The sequence below is a fragment of the Euprymna scolopes genome, chromosome 2 (genome assembly GCF_053919585.1).
Source record: "Euprymna scolopes isolate OS-2025 chromosome 2, ASM5391958v1, whole genome shotgun sequence".
NCBI lineage: Eukaryota > Metazoa > Mollusca > Cephalopoda > Sepiida > Sepiolidae > Euprymna > Euprymna scolopes.
Genome location: NC_136483.1, coordinates 40,362,626 through 40,388,176, shown reverse-complemented (window position 1 = coordinate 40,388,176; position 25,551 = coordinate 40,362,626). Strand labels below are relative to the sequence as shown.

Sequence of the window (25,551 nt, the reverse complement as noted above, 5' to 3'; positions counted from 1 at the left end):
GGAAAAATTACTCAATGAATCTATGTCATTAAAAAGTTGGGTTGTTTTTTTTTTGATTTTTTTTTTAAATAAATTTTTCTAATTATTTGATTAGTGTACAAATTAAATCAGTTTACCATAGAAACTACTAATATTTATAATTAGTTGATAAAAGCAAGCGTTTTTGATCCCCAATGTAATTTAGATTGAAATATATTTTTCTGATGCATCTATTATTTCATTAATCTGGGAGTTAATCTGATCTACATCAATGACCTCCCTAAACACATACTTAAATCATTTGTTGACATCTATGCTGATGACACGACCATCTATGGCAACACATCAAAGGCTGTAAATGACGAAGTTCTCTCGGATTCTCTCTCCTCTGATCTCGAGCGCGTGGTTCAGTGGGGGAAGATGTGGCTGGTTACCTTTAATGCATCCAAAACCAAACTCCTATCCTTACATCATCAACGCTCTGATCCCCAGCTGGCATCAATTGTGATGGACGGCTCTCGTCTGGGTGAGGCCCCGTGTTTTGACAAGCTTCTGGGTTTGACCTTTACTCCTGATCTGAAATGGAACACGTACATCAAGTCTGTTGCCAAGGTCGCTGGAAAGATGGTGGGATCTTTCTACCGCTCCAGAAGATATCTCACTACTGATGCAATTCTCTATCTATATAAAAGCCAAGTATGGCCAAGGATGGAATACTGTTGCCATATCTGGGCAGGAGCTGCTAAAAACAGCCTATCATGCCTTGACAGAGTACAAAATAGACTTCGTGGTTTAGTGGGGGATGCCCTTTTCTCTACCCTGCAACCCCTCTCCCACAGAAGAGACGTTGCGAGCCTATCCTTGTTTTATCGTTATTTTCATGGCAGGTGCTCGTCTGAACTCCAATCCCTCGTCCCCCCTCGCCAATCTTTCACAAAAAACACCCGTCTAGCTGAATCCACTGTGAAAAATTTCCCCCACTCTATATCTGTGCCTAAATCAAAACGCGGATTTCATGAACAAAGCTTCTTTCTTAGAACTGCACGCCTGTGGAACTCTGTTCCGTCTGCCTGCTTCCCTCCGGACTACAACTTGGATGTCTTCAAGTCTAATGTTAACAAATTCCTAATGAACCGCCCCTTAAGTAAACACTTCATCAAATCTCCTCACTAATGTAATGTACTTGCAATAACCCTTATCCCTGAGTGGCTTCCGGGCCTTGATAAGTGGTGATCTCTGTGTAAAAAAAAAAAAAAAAAAAAAAAAATTCTTTTGATTTTATAAAAAAACAACAACCTAGCAGACTTTTTTTTTTATGAAATAGCTATAGTTAACAACTCCACCTACTTAGAAACCTCCATAAACAAGGAAGGTAGTATGGACTATAAATTGCAGTGCAGGATAGGTTAAGACCCCAACAGCATTTAATGAGTTCTTCAAGATCTGAAGAAATAAAACTTTACTGTCAGATTTAAATTAATATTTTATAACAGCAATGTTTTGTCCACACTGCTAATATGCAAAGTTTCACAACTTTGCATCTCAAAATCAGCCAAGAGAAGCATTTAGATGAGTTTGATTTCAAGTGTCTTAGAAGAATTCTAGAGATCAAATGGAACAATAAAATCACCAACCAAAAAGTCAGAGATGGCACTAAACAACAGGTAATATTGTCAATCTGTAAATGACATCTAGGCTAACTTGGACATACCCTAAAATTGGCCCCTCAAAGAGAATTGATAATCAAGTGCTCTAATGGACCTCTGATGGAAAAAAAAAGAGAGAAAGACCAAAAATGAACTGGAAACAAATCAAGGGAGATTTGATTCTAACAGGAAGACACGAGAGGGATGCTGGGGATCTGACTTCAGATTGAAAACAATGGTATATTTTGACTGCCCCATGCATCACAAGATGTGGAAGTTCCTAAGTCTAAGCAAATTAATAATTATGATTGGTTATTTGGTTATTTTGTTTTAAGGCATATCAACCCTTTTGGGGTTATTTAATGTCGAATCCAGTAATTTTGGAAAAAGGTTTTATGCTTAAAGTTATATCTTCAAAAATTTAATCATGGAGTTTGGTTGTTTTGTAGAAGGCTTTTGTTCATCACTCTCTTTTGATCTTTAATCACTAGTTTGTAGTGTTTGGCTTAGTTGTCTTATAGTGGATTTTGTTGTTTTTGTTTTCTGCTGTGCAGGAAAAGCAATGAGAGAAGGAACGGTTATAACATTAATTTTTTTTTTTTTTTTTTTTTACACGGTAGTCACCACTTATCAAGGCCCGGAAGCCACTCAGGGATTAATGTTTAGTACATTTTAAGTAAGGAAACCAGTCGGGAAGTGGGGGAGGGAGAAAGAGAAAAGGAAAAGGAGGGAAAGGTGGGCTGCTGTTTTTGTTTTTGGTTTTGCTGAACATAATTAAGTTTGGCAAAATAGATTAGAAAAAACAAAAAAACATCAATGCAGTTGATCTCAGAAAGTCAATATCTTCAGACAGCCTGATCTGGTAGTATCAGTAATAACTATGAAGGCAGTAAATTGATTATGCCAGATTTTCTGACAAGAAAACTCTAGGTTTCCACAAATGGTCTAAAATGTCATAAAATGATCTAAAATGGATTTGTTTTCTTTAAGAAAAAAAATCTAAATATTTCATTAAATAGTTCTTACTCAAAATTCACCAAAAGTTAGGATTAATGGTTATTTACATGAAATATATACAAGTGAACCTAATGAAAAACTGTGTTTTCCTAAGAAAACTAAAAAAATGCCCCCTCTCTCTCACAATTGGCAAAAATTGCACATTTTCATGAATTTCTAAAAGTCCCCCTCTCCCTCCAAATCCATCAAAAGCTGTGATTAAGGCTTGTTTACATTATTCAAGAAATAGTGACCCAGGGGAAGACAACTCATGCATTACTTGTTTATTATCAATTTTTGTTTTTTTGCATTCTTTTGTAATCAAATCAAATAAATTTTTATAATCAAATTTTCAGTTATTCAAATAAATTTATCTTCAGCTGTAAAACTAGCATATTGTCTTATTATTCAATTTAAGAAAATGCAATTTCTTTATTTCATTTATGAAATGTTTAATTATTTCAAATAACAAAAAGAATCATTTTATGTTAAATGGATTATCTTAATCGAAATGAAAAAATATATATTCAAACTGCTTTGAGGCATTAGACCCAAAGCTGTTTGAATATTTAATTCCATAGAAGAAAAACATGATTAATTCATAATGAAATGTGTTGGAGAAAGATGTCAGAGATAACTTAAAAATTAAAAAATCCTAATAATTTCTTTCACACATATGTACATGTTGCTGACTACTTAGAAAGACAAAAGAGATTTTCATTTGCATTTTTTTTCATACTTTAAAAAAGGAACTAACGTTTGGTTCAATAACAGATAAGGGATCATTGAAAAATCTTGTTTTAGTGTGGCAAGTACCATAGAAGGGTTCAATCAGATTTCTTAAAATGAAGAAATTTTCTAGAGAACAGTCGTAAATATATCTTGCTCAGATGAGTTCATTTTTACGACATTAGCTTTTTCATTTTGTTTGTTTTGTTTTTTTTGGAGGGGGGGGCATCCTCCCACATACAACACCTGGTATTCTCAAACGGTCACCTACATGGTACTAACCAGGCTTAACATTGCTTAACTTCATTGATCTAATGAGAACCAGTGTCGACATGATTTTACTGTGAAAAAATAAAAATTACATTTCTTGATTTACATGCAGATTAAGGATAAAATTTTGGATTTTAAATAGTTTAGTTTTTAAACTTTTTATATTTCAACATTAAGTAAAAGTTTGAATCTGTTGGCCATGTTTCAATGACGATTATTAAATTACTGGTTAGTTATGTCTCTCCTGATTCTTGCATTTAATTTGATACATTCTGTAAAAAAAAAAAAAAAAAAAAAAGATCAGCCAAATAAACACTTATCCAACAAAGAAAAATTAAGAAAAAGATTTCCAAAAAACAAAAAAAAATTTTTTTCAGGCTATGTAATTCAAATGTTTGAAGTTTGCATAGATGATCTGATGAGATTGTTGAGTTTCTTGAGAGAAGATGTATTGACTCATGTTCAAGGAACTCAGGTAAATCTGTTAGAATGACTATGGTGAAGAATATATAAGATATATTAGATTGAAAATGAAGAAAAGAACAAGTGATGTTGGTATTTTTATTGCAGAGAGATTGATAGATAAATTGATTGAAATTAATTGTGTAAGCGAATCAAAGTTGCTGGTTGGTGAGAAACTTTTTGCAATGTAAATGAAGATGAGTTTTATGACAGACTTATTGTAGTAACTAGTAAGGTTGACGAGAAGGAAGTACTTGCTATGGCTGGAGATTTGAACTGTCATGTTGAAAATATCCCAGGTGATTTTGAGGGAGTATGTGTAGGAAATGGATATGATGATAGGAGTACAGGAGAAAGAATTTTAGTGTTTGGTCTTTTGATGGACATGTTGGTTACTAACACTTTTTTTTTTTTAGGAGAAAGGAAAAGCCATCTTGTTATATGAATCTGATACAACGATGACTCAAGTAGATTATCTGCTAGTTCGGTTGATAATTTAGTACTTGCTTATGAAACGTTTGTTAAAGACCTGAAGAAATGTTATGGAAAATAAAAGTCTGAGAATGAATGTTACAAAGACTAAAGTGATGATCAATAGTTGTAGTGTTGGAAAATTCCCAGGAAGAGAAATGTTCTCCTGATCAAGTTGTGGAAAAAGAGTTAGGTGCAACTCAACTTTTTTTTTTAAAGTACTTGTTATGGGTATACAAACAGCGCAGTGGAATTACTGAGAAGTTGAGAGAGGATAATCCATTTGTGTGCAAGAAGTGTACGACAATGGAGATATATAGGAATCCAAATGTGTATCTTGATGGCAAGATTAATGTTGCTGAGAAGTTTTATTTTGTTGATACCAGTGGAGCACAGAGTGACGCAAGTGCTAATACGATTGCCAGAATTAGGAATGGATGGAATAAGTCCAGAGAACTTCTGCCATTACTAACCAGCAGAGCATTACCATTGTCAAAGAATCCATCAGACATATGAATGATGATGTATAGAAGTAAAATGTAGCCACTGAGAGTTAAGGACAAGTGTTGCATGGCGAGAAATGATATGAAAATTATATGATGGGTATGTAATGTGAGTTTTAAAGACAGGCTTAGTTTTAATGAGATCACAGGAAGATTAAATTTGGACAGTATAGGGAAATGTATTCAGAACAGGAGATGTCAATAGTATGACCACATTGAAAGAATGGATAAGAGCTCTTGGGTTAGTAGATGCAGAACAGTTAAGGTAGCATGTTCAGATTATAGGGGAAGGCCAAGAAAAACATGGGAGGAAGTAATAAAAATCAACCCAAGGGAAAGAGGAATAAATAAAGACCTGGACAGAGATAGGTTAGTTTGGAAATCAATTTCTTAAAGCCATTAAACGAATGCCAGCATGTAAAATGAATGTGATGATGACAACAACATATGTAGATTAATCTTTTTATTTCATCCTGAACACAAAGAGAACTTAAGATTGTTTAATGTTTGTAACAAATGGTTCATTAGATTATAATCGATGACATTTAATAACAATCATGAAAGTACATGGAATTAAGTAGGAGTTTATTATTACTTAATTTTAGTTAAGCTTTTATTCGGTTATAGATCGACTCTGAATACTCTGCCAATAAATTCAAGAGCTCTCATCCTCTCTTTCCTCCTTCACCCTTTCTGTCTGTCTCCTTTCTAATATTTAGATCGATTGTTGACCTCGTGACGTGCAGGCAAAAGAAAAGAAATGTAAAGAACTGCTGTTTCTTAAAGCTTTTGAATTTGAATACAAATAAAAGCCTCCCTTATGGAGATTTTGCAGAGGTGATAGGGGAGAACTATTCAAAAGACTAAATTGTAAGAACGTTTACCAGAAAATATTTTCCAGCAATTCTGAGCTGAAGAAAATAGAAAATACTACCAAAAGGAAATTACATCGTGATAAATAAAATCACTTGTCTTAAACTTTCAATGATGTAAACATCATTTATTCAATAAAATAAAATCGATATCGAGTAAAATTTCAGATTAAACTAAGCAGAAGATATTTATTTCAACAAATGACATTAGATCTGAAATAAAATATACACTCTCAATGATAGTGTCAAAACTCTTGTCATTTTAGATTTGATAAGTGATGTCTCAAATGAAAGCAAATATAGCAAAGAGCAAACCACATAAACCTATAAATCTCACCTGTTTGTTTAAATGTATGTATGTTTATATGTCTGCCTAAAACTTTAGACAAAGCTGACGGATTTTCACAAGATCAATATCATTTTGAAGCTCGAAAATTTGGAAAACAAATATAAAACAATTAGCTAAAAACATTAATTCCTTCACCCTCAACTGGGCATTTTTCTACAAGGAGGAATCACTTTTTTTGCTAATATTTTCGAAAGTCATTCCCTCTTTTCAACTGACTAGCCTTAATTTAAACCTTTGCCACTTCCGGTTTGGTGATGGACACAACAGCCAAGACGTCACGTTTTTTTTTTCATGTTCTTTTCCTCCTTTGTGTTACAGGTTTGAGCCTGCCTACCTACTACTACTTTTTTTTTTTTTTTTTTGCATAACATACACCTCCAAACACCCAGGCAACGCCGGGCACACAGGTTAGTATAAACATACAAACAGCAAGCCATATAAACATATAAAGAGAAAGAAGCCATATAAAAAACAAAAAAGTGTACATTTATATATAATCTGGATGTTTGTTGAAGGGAACTTTAAACATGGATATGGTTAGCATCATCAGTACTTCTGATAGGCCGTTCAACGAAGAAGAAACATGGATACAGAGAATGCTATTTTTTTTTCTATTGAGACAAAAGTTTCTATGTTACATCTTTTGTCAGGTTTCAAAATCTCCATCTGCAAAAATGTTTCATTTTTTGAATGCATAGTTTTCCTAACTTGGCAATTCACTGCATCATTTCAAAATTGTCAGCCAGCTTGATGACGAGTTGGAATATTATAATTTTTTCAATCCGCATGAAATCATCATCAAAGATCAGTTACAAGACTTATTGGACACATTCTAAGAACACGGCAGCCATTTTCTTTCTAGGCCATTGTGTCTACACATTATCATTTTTTGTTTCAATCAAAAGAAAGTAACTCTACGAATAAATACAGAGTTATGTCTTTATTTTAAAGATGGCGGTCATTTTAAAATAATTTTGATCCAAACAAAAACTTAAATCAAATTACATTTTATTCTTCTTAACAGCATGCTGTAAGGATCCACAAAGTCTTGTATTTTTGCGTTTGCAGAATGCAAGGTAGAAATCTACTTGACACCATGCAATATTGCCTCAATGTTTCCAAATAAAGATCTACAAGCTCTATCATTGATACAGAGTACTCTACTCCATAAATATAGCCATTAATACAAGAATATAATATATATGCAGCATTTTTTCATTCAAGCAGACATTATTAAATACAACGGAGATACTTTGCTTTATGATTCTTTTTTTTTTTTTTTTCAACTTTCCATACAATCTTTATTATATCAAAATTGAAAATATTGATGAAAATTCCATAATTATTAAAAGCGCTTCCGATTCGATTATGAATCATCTTCAGGTGTTAATGAGAGAAAATGAAAAGTAAAAAGGTGCTTTCCATTTTCACTCATATTCACCTTGATCTCATCAATACCTGAAGATGATTCGCAGTCAAAGCGAGAGCGCTCTTTATAACTGAAACTTTCATCAATATTTTCAATTTTAATATAAAAAAAAGACTATATGGAAAATCGAAAAAGAATCAAAGCTAAGTATCTCTGCTGTATTTAATAATGGCTGTTTGTATAATTTACAATTGTGTGTATATATATATATATATATATATATATATATATATATATAAATAAATGAATGTAGGTATATATATATATATATATAAATGTAGGTATATATATATATATATATATATATATATATATATATAAATGTAAATGTAGGTATATATATATATATATATATATATGAATGTAGATATATATATATATGAATGTAGATATATATATATATGAATGTAGATATATATATATATACATATAAATATGAATGTAGATATATATATACATATATATATGAATGAATGTAGATATATATATATATATGAATGTAGATATATATATATATATGAATGTAGATATATATATATATATGAATGTAGATATATATATATATGAATGTAGATATATATATATATGAATGTAGATATATATATATATATATATATATATATGAATGTAGATATATATATATATATATATATATATGAATGTAGATATATATATATATGAATGTAGATATACATATATATATATATATATGAATGTAGATATATATATATATATATGAATGTAGATATATATATATATGAATGTAGATATATATATATATGAATGTAGATATATATATATATGAATGTAGATATATATATATATATATATATGAATGTAGATATATATATATATATATATATATATGAATCTAGATATATATATATATATATATATATATATATATGAATCTAGATATATATATATATATATATATATATGAATGTAGATATATATATATATATATATATATATATATATATGAATGTAGATATATATATATATATATATGAATGTAGATATATATATATATATATGAATGTAGATATATATATATATATATATATATATGTGAATGTAGATATATATATATATATAAATGTAGATATATATATATATATATATATATATATATAAATGTAGATATATATATATATGAATGTAGATATATATATATATGAATGTAGATATATATATATATATGAATGTAGATATATATATATATATATATATATATATATGAATGTAGATATATATATATATATATATATGAATGTAGATATATATATATATATATATGAATGTAGATATATATATATATGAATGTAGATATATATATATATATATATATATATATATGAATGTAGATATATATATATATATATATTATATATATATATATATGAATGTAGATATATATATATATATATATATATGAATGTATATATATATATATATATATATATATATATATATATAAATGTAGGTATATATGTGTGTATATCAATGATTAAAAAAAAAACAATACTAGTTATGCTACAACACTTTCCTATATTTCCAACCCTTGTTTTATTTGCCAACACCTAAAAAAAATACAACTGCCTCATCCTTCTCACTAAAGATACATGTTAGTCAATAAGATGAACACTATATACTATAATACTAACATAAAATAAAAAATATTTTTGAAATACATTAAAATTAGACACTCCAAACTCAATGACATTAATTATTAACAAATTGTTAGCCGTTGGAAATTTTTATTTTGAGTTCTGCAAACTCATTTTACATTATTACCTTCACATAAGACAACAATAATAGTAATAAAACTTCTCAATTGCACTTGTTATGTTAGGCTGTCTAAGGTGTTAACTTTAGTCAATATCGCCTGTTCCTTCTTTCATTGGATCTTTTCAACTATCGATACATTCCAAAATAAAGCCTATCTAAAAACACTACCAGGCACATAAAGTACATTTGTGTGAAATTTCAAAAACATCGGTCCAGCCGTTTAAGAGTACATAAAGAATGAATTCATACACAGACATACACACACAAAGTTCCTATTGTATAATAATAGTAGAGAAGATAGATAGATAGATAGATAGATAGATAGATAGATAGATAGATAAATCCTCATACAGTTCATTATCGGTTTTAAAATATTTTATTATAAAACATTCCTCTATTTTCCTGCTTGTCAAAATTATATATCGGCTTTTTTCTTATGAGCAGCGTTTTTATTTGACACTTTGTTTTCGTTATTTTTTTTTTTTTTTCACGTGTACGTCACGTCAGATGTGTGCGTTAAAATGAATCAACGGTTGTAATCCAGGCAGCTGGCCAATCCCGTCTCCAGTGCCTTCCACCCCCCATCCTATTGTGTTGGCAAAGTAAAGTGGTGTTATGCAAGAAGGTGAATGCCCGAGGCCATCATCAACAATGAAACATCACTCAGTTGTGTTAGCTTCTCTCTTCTTACCGCATATATCATCGTTGGTATTTAAATAGGTGCACAAGGGAAGAGGAAGGAGGCACATCAAACGGGGTTATTATTTTTCGAGATGTCTTTAGCTAAGAATTGAACATTGGAAGTTACGTAGGCTGAAACCTTGTATATATAACAAGTATAACAACCAAGATGAGAATAGTAGTCCGAATAAAGCGTATCATTACGTAGTTCTACAACACGAATGGTATATGTAAGTGCTGACATATAGAAAGTTTTTTTTTTTTTTTTTTTTTTAGCGTTTTCGTTTTTTTAAATCACAATGTATTTCATCTTGGAAATAATTCTTTAAAAATCAGAAATAATTTCTATTTACGGTGATTTATCCCAACGTAGAGTCGTATTAGGACTTTAATTCAATGTTATTAGCTTGTGTTGTTTTAATGTGAACTTAGTCTTAATTTTTGGAATTATCTGGGTCAAATAGTGTTACATAATTAATTGTAAACAATTAATTATGTAAAGGATGGGAAAAGATGAATTTATTGAACCTCCCCAAACAATTGTGAAAAATAAAAACGGAAAATAAAACGAAAAAAAATTCTTTAAAAAAACTTTTTTTTTTTCTAATTGTCCCAGTTTTGACAAAGTGGGAATTATCCAGCTCCCCTGAAAGGGGCATTTTAATGAATATTGGCAAAATAATTATTATGAATTTTTTAGCTTTAAAATGGATGCCATATAAACAATATAAATTTAATTAATTCTAGTTTTAGAGCAAGTTGGTTCAATTAATAATTTAATAACCAAACAATACCGTAAAATTACGGCAGCCATCTTAAAAGCTGAAAAGTTAAATATAACCAATTTTTATGACTTATTAGCTGTTGCTTTTTAATGTTCGTGTATTTAATACATTGTATTATTATCAATGTAGATTTACCCAATACAATTTTGCACAGTTCATTGTTTTTTTTTATCTAGTTTTTAGTTCACAAATTATTTTCAAATTATAAAAACAAACTACTTTTACAACTGGGAGAGGGAGGGGAGAGTACCAGTTTTTAATACCCTCCCCCACTTTCTCTAAATGATGTATCGATGAAATTAAAATTGCCTTAAAAAAGACTACTGCAGCCTTTTATGGAAGTGCTGTTTTGCCCTCGGTCGAAGGAGGAATCCTTCTGGACTAAAACAATTTTTACTTTTGTCCGATCCATCCAGAATGCTCTTTTTGGGGGATATCCCTCTTCACATTAAAAATAAAAATAAAATTAAAAATTAAAAAAGAAAAAGAAAGAAAAAAAAACCGACTGTGTACCCCTGTCGGAAGTCAAGTTAATAAGGGTCTCTAGTTTAACTACTTATGCAATTCCATAAAAAAGAGGAAATTGACAGTTTATTTTATGACTTGAAAATGTAATAGAAATGTTGAAGTGTTCAAGGCTTGGGAGAAATGCACGGGAGTAACTATTGGTTCCCAAAGAACGCCGGGTATGCCTCATTGAGGTTAAAGATTATAAATTTACTGAAATTTACTTACACTCAATCAATACTAAGTACTCTATCTTGAGGCCTAACCTCCCAAATCCAATACTAGCTGTATTTATCGGGGGGGGGGGAATATTTCAAAATATAGTCATGTTTATTAGGTATCCCCAAAACAATGTGATAAACGGAGCGCATATTCCCGTGACGTCAGACTTATATTAACTATACGAACTATGGAAAAGCAGAAGCAACTTAATGATTTTTTTAAACCTTTGTTTATCTTCTTAAAACTGCAATTAATAATTAATCTTTGTTATAATTTTGTTAGGTTTTAAGATTTACACAGTTCAATGATTAATAATATTATAAACATTTTTATATTAAATATGAAATACGGTTTTACTGAATGTTCTTTTGGTTACCTACGGGCTTTCATATTTTGTTCGGTAAAAAGAGACAAACAAAATATGAGGGTGGGCCTACAAAATGCTTAATATTTGTGCAATAATATTTTCAAATCGGTTTTAATCTGGCGATAAAATAGCTGTCAAGAGCCATGTTTATGTAAAAAGTTAATATTTAAAAAAACATTTCAACACAATTAATCTATCTTGTAACCGAACATTTTGAAATAATGGCATTTTAATCGTTTTAATCTTTTAAAAATTAATTAATGTTTACGAAGTTTCTTTTTCTTGGCAATTCAACTGATTATACAGGGTGTTCATAAAGTTCGTGTGTACTTTAAAAAATTTATAACTTTATTTATATTTGCGATAGAAATAATCTGTAAAAAATGTTATAAAGTTTCATGTATCTAGTTTTAAGTATGGTTATTGAATAATTTTTCACCACAAAATTCGTAACAATTTTTAGATAAGTAAAAAATAAGTAAAAAATATTTTCTTTTGTTTTTCAGAATCAATTTGATCCCATTGCTTCAATTGAGGAAAAAGTAAACTGTGTCCTTTGGTTGGCTGAATTGAAATCTACTATTGCTGTACAAAGAAAGTTTAGAATTGAATACAATAAAAAAGCGCCTCATAGGAACACCATTATTAAATGGATGGAAAAATTTAAAAAGACAGGCTCTGTCCATGATAAACCACGGTCTGGAAGGCCATGTGTCAGTGACGAAAGTGTTGCTTCCATAGAAGAATCCTTTACTGCAAGTCCAAGAAAGTCTGTAAGACGGGCATCATTGGAGCTCGGGCTGCCAAAGTCTACTGTGCATAAGATTCTGTGGGCAAAACTTCATATGAAAGCTTACAAAATTCAATTACATCAACAGTTGTTAGAAGAGGATTATCATGCACGGCTAACTTTCTGTCAATTAAGAACTTTGCAATGATGATGCATTTATGAGTAATTTATTGTTTTCTGATGAAGCAACATTTCACATTAGTGGCAAGGTTAACAGGCATAATTACCGAATTTGGGGAACTGAAAACCCAAATGAAACTGCTGAACATGAAAGAGACTCTCTTAAAGTTAATGTGTGGTGTGCTTTGGGAATAAATCGAATCATAGGGACACATTTTTTTTTTTTTTTGAAGATCGTGTTATTAACAGTGACAGCTACTTAGATATGTTGCAGAATTACTTTATTCTGCAACTTGAACAATTAAACTTGAAAGAGTGTTTTAACAAGATGGAGCTCCTTGTCACTTTGTTCGGCGTGTTAGACAGTTTCTAAATCAGGAATTTCCTAACAGATGGATCGGAAGGGATGGACCATTTCATTGGCCTCCACGTTCGTCAGATTTGAATCCATTAGATTTTTTTTATGGGGACATGTGAAAACAATTGTGTATGAAACCAAACCTAGTTCATTGGAAGATTTGAAAGCTAAAATAACTAATGTAATTTCAGGCATTACTATAAATTATTTGGCAAATGTTTTTCGTGAACTGCAAAATCGTATTACCCTAATGATGGAGGGCATGTGGAAAGTTAAATAAAATTTCAATAAAAGCTTAAAAAATATAGATTTACTTCTTTCAAATCGATTTTACAGACTATATCTATTGCAAATACAAATAAAGTTATAAATTTTTTAAAGTGCACACGGACTTTATAGACACCATGAATTCGAAAAAACGCTATTTAAAAGAAAATATTAAATTCACATCATTTTTTAAATTGCAACTTCAAAGTAAATTTTTGTTCAATACGTGTATTTAAACTTTTAAAAAATAAATATTTTTTACTTATTTGAACTCTTGTTTCATAATAAATAGAAATTTCGATAGATTTTAATATATTTTGTTCGAATTTCGAAAAAATAAATAGGGGGGGGGGACATGCACTAAAAAAATATTTCCCCTCATATATTTTACGGAAACTGTATTTTATATGTAATTTCATTCTGAAATGGATAAGTATCGAAAATTTCACGAAAATCTGACCATTACTTGATTTTTGCTAGATTTATTAAACGGGTATGTGTCGGTCGATGTTTTGAAACACGCACCGACACGTGAGGTTATACATAGATTTGTAAAAAAAAAAAAAAAAAAAGTATTAAAAAAAAAAATAAAAAAAGGTAATATAGTGTTGTGGACTAGAAGTAGAGTTACGTAAGATTCCTCATTCAATCCTGGGCAACACTGGATCTTTTCCGCGTTGCGTGTATAGAGTAAAGTGCAAAAAAAAAAAAAAAAAAAGGAAATGTTTTTTCTCTTATCAAAATCAGCAGCAGTTGAAGTGTGCCTGCCTCAGTTAATTCACACCAACTTTCAACTCTTCGTTAAAGGCAAATTGGACTATTAAAACACTTTATTTAGATTTGTTAATAGACTTAAAATAAAATGTGTCTACAATTCGGTTCATCAGCGTAAACCATTCTTGAGTTTGGCTTTTTTTCTCAAAACGTAGATGCAGTTTTTATTCCGTTTTTTTTGTTATAAATAGTCTCCTTGAGATTAAAATCAATAAATTATTCAACTCAATGTCGAAAGAGAAGAAATCATTATACCACAGTTTTAATAATTTTAACAGAAGTTTATTAAAAAGTTAATAAATTCAAATTTTCGTTCGTATTTAATACGTATGGCCATCGTATTAATACAGATTAAAAAAAAAATAAAATGAAGAGAAAAAAGACTACGCATAGTTAACCAACGTCCCCCACTCCCCCACCCTCCAATAATCTTGGAATTAATAATGTGGCGTTATATTTCAACTTCTTATATAAGTAAACGTCAATCTTCATCTGTACACGTGTAAACACTTCAATGCACCACGGCGCGTACAAAAATAAACTTACAAAATAACAGCCTGCCAACGCAAGAGCTGTTTTTGTTGTTTTCTTTTAATTCTGGTTATTTATTTTTTTTCATCACAATATTTGATCAAATACGTTTGTACATACACACGCGGTCACACGCACACGCCTCATAAAAATATAGATTTAATCAAATTATTTTTAATCATAATAAGCATTGATTATTGATCTAAGAATCAATTGGCAATTTAATGGGACATATTTGATAACTTTACTCGCAATACAGCAAAGTTAGACACAAGGTTAATTTATACCGGGGAATCAAGCTCTCCTTAAAAAAGCCACTTGATAAGTGCAAAATTTGATACGTGACTGGCTGCTCTGCTGGTTAACGTTATTATTTTGAAACCAATTCTTAACATGAGGAGGGTGTTTTGTAAATATTCTGTGCTTCCAACTAACAATTTAATAAAATAAAATAAAATAAAAGATATCGTGAAGCTTAAATTAAACTTGAAAAAACTATTTAAAAGAAGCGTGGTGGCAAAAGTGCACAAGCACCTCAAATTTTATAGAACTAGCAGACCGCCCGGCATTGCCCGGTAGTAAAATATGCTTAAATATGATATTTTGATTAATGCAGATTTCGTATTTATTATTATGTTATATCGGACCCAATATATAGTAATGATTTTAAAAGTTGAAAAAAAAAAAAAAAAAAAAAAAAATGGTTTGTGCGCCATTAGCGAGAATCGAAACCAAAACGTTTAGCTTACGATTTACTTTTTTCTTTGACATTAATGCCTGAGCTATGAAGACATCTTTGCTGCAAGGCTAAAAATTAAAACATGAACCAATAGCTATTACGTCACGCATGCATATTCATAATGCCGTTGACCTGGCAAATTTGAATGTTCTTAATTTTCACACTTTTGCACCGATTTTCCCCCGCTAAAAGCCAAATATAAAGTTTCACATTGGTTTGAATACCCTATATATTAAGTTTCATGTCTGTAGACCAAAAACTGACGGAGGAGTTTGGCCGCCAACATTTTTTAAACAAATATATATTTACGCATACATAAATATATATAGAAAGAGGTTTGTGTTTACTATAACGTTTTTACGCAAATATTACACAATTATAAATTAGGTAGAATATCTGCCTGAATATAATTACACATTAACTAAAGATGGTAGAAAACCGAAAAAACTAATCGGGTATTAATTAAAATGAATGTTTAAAAGAATATGCAAATTAGCTAAACCATTTGCAGATGAATGCAATTCTACGACCCATATATAACAAAGTCATATTTTTTTTTTTTTTAAATAAATAGAATTAAGGGGTTTTAATATGAATAGCAATACACACAAAACTTATATTAAGTAGAATACTAAATAAGTAGAATACTTAATATTATTATCAGGTTTTTTTTAATGGAGAGTAGACAATGCATTGTGGATGTGTTGTCGGCAACTCCCCTAACTCACTACTCCTAATTTTTTTCTTAGTCCTCGTTTAGAATAAGTGATTCTTCTGACAAAAGGAGAAGAAAAAGCTGTATTCGGAGTCGGCAGAATTTTTGCATTAGCAGTAGCCTGAAATGTCTGAAATTTTCTGTTTCTATTTCTATCCTTGTAACCATATCACTAATAAGGGTGCCGGAGGTAAACATTTTTCTGGGCTGACGTTATCCACCTGATAGTCAGGGACCCGAATCTTGAACTAACCACTAAGGAAGCCATCCTATCAGCAGGTGCAAAGTACTGAGGCCACTGTATTGCCATTTGGTGAATGGATTCTGGACCATGCAGTAGTTTCTGGTGGGGTTTCTCAATGCCATATAGTGGGTAATTGTTACGGCTTTACCTTATCATGGTTTACAAAAACAATTATTTCTTCACTTCTTTTTCTCCCTTACTTTCCCTCTCTACCCTGCTCTAACCAAGTCTGTTGACCTATTCCACAAATCCTAAAACTACATCATAAAAAGTCTCCACAATTAAACCCAGAACTCCAATTTTTAACGTAGACTCCCTCCCCCCCTCATTACCATGTCTCCGTCTCTAACATCAGGGGTCAACGTTCCAACCTTCCGGAGGTTGAAATCCAATTACAGGAGATCAGACCAGACCTATTCTTCCTAAGTGAAACTGGCGTTGGACAGACTATTTCCCCAGATGAGTCCGTAATGAAAAGATATTCTAATTTAACATCCAAATCTGACCTCGAAATAAACATTGGCATGGAATATGTGCCTGCATTAGAGATGGTTTTCAATGTGATAGTGACATCTCCAGAGAAGACCCTAAATTGCCCTACATGTGCTTTCGGATTGCACTTGCTCATACCACTGCATTTTATCGCCCCCATAACAGTGGAGTTACTATCTTTAAGAGCATATATGAGAAAATTGACCACATCCTGTTTGCTCATCCTTCGGTTAACATTCACATCTGTAGAGACTTCAATGTTCACAATGTGGAATGGTTAGCCAACTCAAACAAGACAGATGATGAGGGGAGGTTCTGCCACGATTCTCCATTACTTATGACCTAAATTAGATTGTTTATGATGCCACCCATGTGCCTGACACTGACGGTCAGTAAGCAAGTCTCCTAGGCCTTTTTCTCACAACTTGCCCTGAGCTATGTTCATCTTCCATTCTGTCTCCACTGGGATCTTCCAACCACTCAGTTGTCTCGGTTAAAATAAGACTAAAGTGTAATAAGTCCTCTGACATACCTCTCCATCATACAATATATCGATACTCTGTGGCTGACTGGGATAGCGTTTGTACATTTATATCAGATCTACCTCTTCATTCCATGTTTAAAAAGAATGTGTAGTAGATAGTATCAGATCTGACAGAATGGTTAATTGTCAGTATAGACTGCTCTCCAAAAAATTCCAGTAAACACCTAACAGCTAGCTGTGGTTCTCTCCAGAATGTGCTGCTACCATTGTGCACAGAAATCACTATTTCTATTGCTTCTAACGTAATAGATGTACTGAGACTAAGGCCGCCTTATGGATTGCCAGCAACCACTGTAAAAGAGTAATAAAGAACACAAGAGAGTTGTATGCTCAGTCTGTCAAGTCCAAAGTAGCTGAGTAGAGGTTTGGTTCCCACCAATTTTTGCAAATAACAAACAGGGTCCTGAACAGAAATGTGTGCTCTATCCCAACCATCATCAATGGACCTGAGATAATCTCATCAACATTAGACAAAGCTAAACTCTTTGCCGAAACTTTGCAGCTAATTCTATCCTATGCGATCAGGGCTACCCCCCCCCATATTTCCTTTAATGCTTTTTCAATTATTAAATAATTTTTCTCTAATATATTCATAAGAGTAGTGGTTGATGGGCAGAAATCAGAAGCTCACAGTATTAATGCTGGAGTCCCTCCGGGATCTATCCTTGGCCCAACTCTCTTCCTGATCTACATCAATGATCACCCAAATCACATCCTAGGATCATTTGTAGACATTTATGTTGACAACACTACCATCTAGGCAACACTTCAAAAGGCCTTACACAACCAAGTTCTCCCTGATTCTCTCTCCTCTGATCTTGATCACGTGGTGCAATTGGGAAAGAGGTGGATGGTTTATTTTAATACATCTAAGACCAAGCTTCTATCTTTCTATCATCAACACTCTGATTCCTGTCTGGCATCAATCTAAATGAATGATTCGTCTTGGGGAGGTTCCATGTTTTGACAAACTTCTAGGTCTGACCTTTACTCCTGATATGAAATGGAACACATACATCAAATCCGTTGACAGGGCTGCTGGGAAAATGGTGCGATCTTTCTACCACTCCAGTAACTGATGCAATTCTCTACCTGTATAAGAGCCAAGTACATCCAAGGATGGAGTACTGTTGCCACATCTGGGCAGGAGCTGCAAGAAGCAGCTTATTCTGCCATGACAGAGTTCAAAATAGACTTTGTAGCCTAGTGTGGGATGCGCTTTTCTCTTCCATGCAACTTCTTCACAGAAGAGACGTTGTGAGCCAGTCTCTGCTTTATCGTTATTTTCATGGCAAGTCCTCGTCTGAGCTCCAATCTACGGTCCCTCCTGTCCTGACTTTTATAAAAAACACTCGTCTAACTGAAATGACTATCAATAATTTCCCCAACTCTTTATCTGTGTCTAAACCTAAACGTAGATCCCATAAATAAAGCTTCTTTCTTAAAACTGCACGCCTGTGGAACTTTGTTCCGTTTTCCTGCTTTCCAACTGTCTACAATATGATTGTCTTCAAGTCCAATGTGAACAAATTCTTGATGAGCCATCCCCTTAAGTAATCCAATTTACCAAATTTCCACTACTAACGATGACTACATGTTCCCCTTGACCACCGTACACTCATTAACCCTTATTCTTGAGTGGCCTCCGGGCCTTGATAAGTGGTGACTCCTTTGCATACCCACCAAAAAAAAAAAAAAATTATAGGAGTATAGATAATCGTAACGCAACACTTAAAAAAGAGTGCAAAGGTTTTCAGTAGTTCGTTTAGTTACGGACCACGCGCATTTCTAGCATTACAGCAAAACTAACGGACAGAGGACAGCAGAAGGACAACACGCTTTTAAAATCTCACAACGAATGGTGAATTTGGCAAAGAAAATACTATTTCTTTTAATCATTTTGCTAAAAAGAAGAAATTAACAAAAGTAAAAATCTAGAATTAGGTTTATGGAATTTGAAGCTGCTTATATATATATATAATTAAAAATCAAATCGCCCGACTGCTGGTTTCGATTTTCACATTTTCTATCATAGAAATTTATTTTGCGGAAATTTAAACATAACTTTAACAAATACATTTTAAACTCTTCGTTTTGCATATATTATTTAATTTCTCGTGTTCATTGACGAAAATAATGTAAAATGTTGACGTTTATTTGCCATCTGAACATTTTGTCAATACAATTTTTAATTTTATCTTTTTAATTTCTCCAAGCATTCTTAAATCGGTCTTTAAATTATTAAATAAAGAAACATAAAAAATCCATAAAATTTATTACATTTGAAGAGTTTAACAAAAGATTTTATTTTATGTTTTATATAATTAAAATCTTTTTCCTATTATTTTTTAAATCTTTAACTTTATTTTCGTCTTTTTACTCTAAAAAAAAAAAAAAAAAAAAAACATTTGCCGTTTATTTAATTATCCCGCGCATTTTTTTTTTTTTTTTTAAGACTTATTTGAGTTTAGAAAACGATATTCCTTTTCCTTTAAACGTAAGCATTAATACATGGGTTAATACCAGATTAGTTCAGTAAAATCTCAACCCATCTTAGGCATTATTTCTGTCAGGAAATGAGCCGGTTTATTGCCTTCGCATGCTCGTTCTCACCCGGGAATAGTTCTACCTTTTATTGGGGGAGGGGTATTCATCTTAAAAAAAAAAAAATCACCCAGGCAAATAATACTCATTATTCCTCTTGGTTCCTCCTCTCTACCGATTCTGCCCTGGTCATGCCGGTAGCCTTTTTTTTCTTCTTTCTGTTAAAAACTGTAAAGTAACGTAACATGTAAGTTGCTTTGAAATCTAAATTTTGTGAAAGTTAACCCAAAACGTAGAAAAAGGGTACTCCTGCAGTATTTTACCCACCGATTTAAATTTAATGAAAATGGGAAATTTCCTTTCTCCCTCAGCATTTCGTTCTTTTGTTTTTATTTATTTATTTTTATCCTTAAGGCAACGGCGCGGCGCCCGGCGGAAAGTACGGAATCCCCCCACTCACCGGCCCTGCAATTTCCATGTGGTTAGTGTGGTGTCAAAGTTTCTAACTGGAATCGAACACGATTTTATTTATCGTAAAATTTTACTAATGGGAAAACATTCTGGTGCTTATGTATTTTTGGTACCGCGCTATTTTTAAATAGTTTTTTTTTCCAGGTTAAATTCAAGTTTCAGATCTTTTTTTATTATTAAATTGTTAGAACGCAGAGAATAGTTACAAAACACCCTCCCCTCACCATGTTCAGAATGGCTTTTGAAATAATAACGTTATTATTTCAGCGCGATACCAAAAATATATACGTACCAACATTTTAAAACGACTAAAAAATGACGGCAGACCTGTACCCCCTAAAAATGCGTGTTTTATACCATTTTTTTAAACTTTAGTTCCGACTTAGGTATCATAGCAAAAAATATTTGATTTCTAAGAAGGGGTTCACTTTCTTGTTATAACGTTCTACTTCATTGCTATCTGACTTACTGTCCATTTCTTTAATGACGTTTCGCGTGATTAAAACCCCCTTAACAGTCATTAAATCTTTTTTTTTTTTAATTTATAGGATACTAGAGTCTGTAGTTGACGATAATCGTTGGAAAAAAAAAAAATTTCTTTTAAATAGGTGAAAAACACAGGTCTGCCAAAATGACATTTTATTATTTGTACTTTTAGATATATTTTTTTTTAATCTCCAAATCTTTATATTAAAACTAAAAGTATCTACATTTCGTGTTTCTGTCTTTCCCGCCTGTGTGACTTGCAGATTAATTTTATTTTTATTAGCCAAACGAAATTTAAAAAAATATATGAAAATTAAATTTACCATTAATGCACTTCGGTTTCTTCGTAAAAAGTCAGCCATTTTAATTTTTGTTGATAGTTGGGGAAGAAAAAAAAAAGAGAAAGATAATCCTGTGTGACCCTTTGAAATTTAAAAGAAATTTGGAAGCATTCAAAATGTCGAAAAAAAAATTTAAACCGTTTTTAAAAGTATTGGAAGTTTTAGAAAGTATTCATATCAATTGGTACTTCTACAGTTTACGGATCGTGCTCAAATGGTAATGAGGGACTCTGGGTAGAAATAGTACCTTTTGATTCCTAGCTGAAAAGCGTGGACAGGGGGTCCATCTTACGTATCTTGTAAGTCTGTCACGTGTTAGCTCCAATAACTATACTTTCATCTAACAATTCAATGCCATATAAATTGAATTTAACTTGAAAATCCGGTGCTTATGAACTTTTGTTACCACGCTATTTTTTAATAGTCCCCCCCCCCACAGGTTAAATTCAAATTGTTAAGTGGAAGCGCAGAATAGTTACAAAACATCCTCTCTTCCCCATGTTAAGAATGGCTTTCAAAATAACATTATTTCAGCACAGGGTAAAATTTGCGAAGTATGCGCTGTTTTACGGTTGTTAAAACAACCGTAAAACAGAGCATACTTTTTTTTAGTTTTAAAATTACATTTAATTAATAAAAACGGAATAATTTAATTTTTTACACAAAAAAGTCAATTAGGTCTTTTTTTTTTTTTTTTACGTAAGTCCAACTCTCCGTTCACATTGGAAATGTCGACTTTTATAGGTTTTCGGGTACGCTTATAACGAATAACCACTCAACCTCCCCATGTTAAGAACGGCTTTCGGAAGACATCCCGCAAAACCTGTAAAAGTTGACATGTCGAATATGAACAGTGAGTTGGACGTAATGTAAAAATGTACTGAATTTAAAACGGAACGAAATTTAAATTTCCGTTCCATTTTTACAGCAACTGAGTGCATGCTTCGCAAGTTTTACCCAGCAGGGTAACAAGAGTGCATAAGTACCGAAAATCCTATCTAAAAAAATGACACGATACGTAAACTGCACAAGTACCAATTTTATAGTGATTAAAGCAGTAGCTTGATCAAATTAGCTTAATAATTTGGTACTTATGCAGAGAAGGTACCGTGCTATTTTTTTAATAGTATTTCACGCTAAATTAAAGTTTTACAATATATTTTGTTTAAATTGTTAGGTGAAAATACAAAATAGTGACACAATGCACTTCCCTGCATAAGTACCAATAATTTACCATAAGAACTGATTTTTACGTTCAAAATCTATTTAAAAAATTATAATAATAACGAGTTTAAAAGAAAAATGAAAGTGAAAAAGGAAGGCGCCTGCTGGGTTGGGTAGTGCCGGGTAAATGCAGGCAATTAAGAATAGTTGACAATAGCGCGGTCGAAAAAGGTTTATTTTTGGTTTCAGAACAATGAACTCGGCTTACCTATAATTTATAAGCCCAACTTGAGTATTAATGTTTATCTTATAAACTTTAATTAAAGTCAAAAATTAATTCTGAATCGGCAGTTTAAAGGCTTCAAAACAGTTTGCAAATTACACGCTACTTCGGAGAAATCAAAGACAGCCATTTTTTTTCTTTATAATGAGGGGAAGAGGGAGGGTAAAATTCCCAGAAACGTGTTTACGTCAAAGAAGCTATTTTGAAGCCTTTAAATTGGTCTATACAAAGTAAGCTATACCTTAAAGTTTCAAAGGCCCTTTTTACTTCCTATTTACTTCCCTCCCCACGAGGGTAGAGTTAGACACAAAGTGGTCGGTTTTTTAATGTAGGAAAAATCTAGCTCCCCAAAGAGACATTCTGGATTGGAACAAAATTTTAAATTGTCTCGGTCTAGAAGGATCGCTTTATCGTTGGCCGAAAACAGAAAAGATACTACACCTTGATCTCCCTCCGAGCGTTTATTTATTTGCGGCCCTTAACTTTAAAACCCCAAAAGATGAAGACTCTGTCACAATTGTATTTTTTCCACAAAGACAATGTGACGACATGAAATCAGTGTGGAGTTGGAGTGGGAAGGGATCCAGCTCCTCCTAATAGGGATCACTGGATGTGCAAAATTTGCGGTAATTTTATAGAATCACTCTTGTCTCCAATTGAGTGGTTAGAGTTTAAAATTATACCAAAGACGCTAAATACATAAATAAAGAATAACAACGTAAAACCACAACCGGGTTGGAGACGGGAGTGATTCTATAAAGTTACCAAATTTGCCGAGATCGGATCTGTTGGCATTCCCTGGTGGGTAAAGGACGGGTTCTCAGGCGACCGGCAATAGACCAATCTTCCTTTGTAAACGAGGAGGCAATTCCTAAAAACATTAACGAACCCTGTGAATGAATGACTGTTGGCAATGCGGAAAATTGTGAGGAGGGGGAGGGGGTATTCGCAAACAAACTCGATCAAACTTACACGCAATGTATGTGTTAATTAGTGTTTTGTTTTTTTTACTTAATTTGCTTACCCGATTTAACGGCCGAGACCGCCTCTTCCGCGGAAACCCAATTGGGTTCCCGATCCGGATATGGGTGGAACGGTTCCATTGTACCGACATAATAACTCCGACATTTCAACGGACCCTGTAGCAATTTAGTAGAGATCCGGCCGAAAGCTCGCAGAGACGACATGATAATGTTTGTTTGTTTTTTTTTTTTTGTTGTTGTTGTTTTGCTGTTTTTAAAGGCAAATATGTTGCTCTGCGGTGGTTGTTGCTGACTGCGCTAGCAGACGGTGTTTAGCTGTAGCATCAATTACTCCGATCGAGTAAGAGTGAAAGTATCAGCTCACACGGTGCACTCGACTCAATGCAGTCCAAAAGCAGCAGCAGCCGTAGTGAACGAACATGGGAGAGGGGTATGACGTCACAAAAACCTCCACAGATTCAAAGTCACCTTCTTTTTCTTCTTCTTAGAGGCGCAGTTTTCCTTATTTCTTTTGAGATCATGTTTTAAAGTTCTAAGTTGAAAACTTTTTTCTGTTTCTTATATATTTTTAATTTTTAAATCCAAATTTGATAGCAGTTTTTTCTGCATTTAACAATGAGTTTGTTTCTTATATTATTATATTTTTATTTGTATTTTTTTAAAATTACCATTCCTTCTCACGAGGATAAACATGACACGGGCAGTATTTTGAATGCGTTGACATTCTGGCCTCCTCTTCCTCTCACCATAAGTGCCGGCAAATGAATCTGGGACTGGCCGGACTGACCAGTGACCACTCAATGACCCTAACAAGAATCTAGGACGCTTAGGCCAACTATTATTTTGTTCAATATATGAAATAAGGGGTGGTTATAAAGTGAAGTTAACATAACGAAAAAAGGGCTAAAAATATCAAATATCGTATAAATAAATATCACCATAGCCAATAAAAGTTACTTTTTTTTACCTACCTTATTATTGTGTTTTTAAAGTTGTTTTAAATGCTTTTCTTTGTCATCTTCATCTCAGATATTCACTTTTTACGTAGTGCTATCCAACAAATATGATCGCCGATATATGAACGTGAACGTCAACAACCATCTTTGTTGGTTAACACCTCGTAAAAATGAAATATTTGAGATGAAAAAAAAAAAGAGCATTTAAAATTTCTTTAAATAAATAAAAAAAAAAAAAAAAAGACTGGTAAGTAGGAAAGTAATTTTTGGTGGTCTATGGTAAAATTTATTTATTCTATATTAGATCCCCCCCCCCCAGTCGTTTGTTAGCTTTTTTTATTCTTTGCATTTTCACCCCAAACAAGGTACACAGCGCCACTTTGATATAGGGGGCTACTATCTGGGACATAAATTGCAAGGATACTATGTCGGGAGTTGAGCAGCAAGATGTTTGTTTACATTACACTTGAACTTCCGCATGTCAGCACAGTTGAGAGAACAGGAACTCGGAAGGGAATTCCAAAGTCTAGCAGTTCTGGGAAAGAAACTAAAGCTTTCTGGCATCTGGGTATCTCTATTGTGTAGGGGTGGTATTATGCTGCTTGTCGCGTTTGTCAAGGGTATTTACGTTGAGGGGATACAAGGGCTTGTAGTTCGTCAGAGCGTTCACCATTAAAATACTTGTAAAGC

The 25,551-nt window shown here is 32.4% G+C and overlaps 1 protein-coding gene across 1 annotated transcript in view; it reads right to left on the bottom strand.

Moving 5' to 3' along the window:
• LOC145291324 (succinyl-CoA:acetate/propanoyl-CoA:succinate CoA transferase-like) overlaps positions 1 to 24,325 on the bottom strand; it is a 109,145-nt gene extending 84,820 nt beyond the window's left edge. Inside the window, exon 1 of the mRNA XM_080137076.1 lies at positions 23,947 to 24,325. Within this exon, the coding sequence (XP_079993202.1) occupies positions 23,947 to 24,109 (163 nt within the window). The 5' untranslated portion in view covers positions 24,110 to 24,325. The remainder of the gene's footprint in view (positions 1 to 23,946) is intronic.
• Positions 24,326 to 25,551: the final 1,226 nt, after the last annotated feature.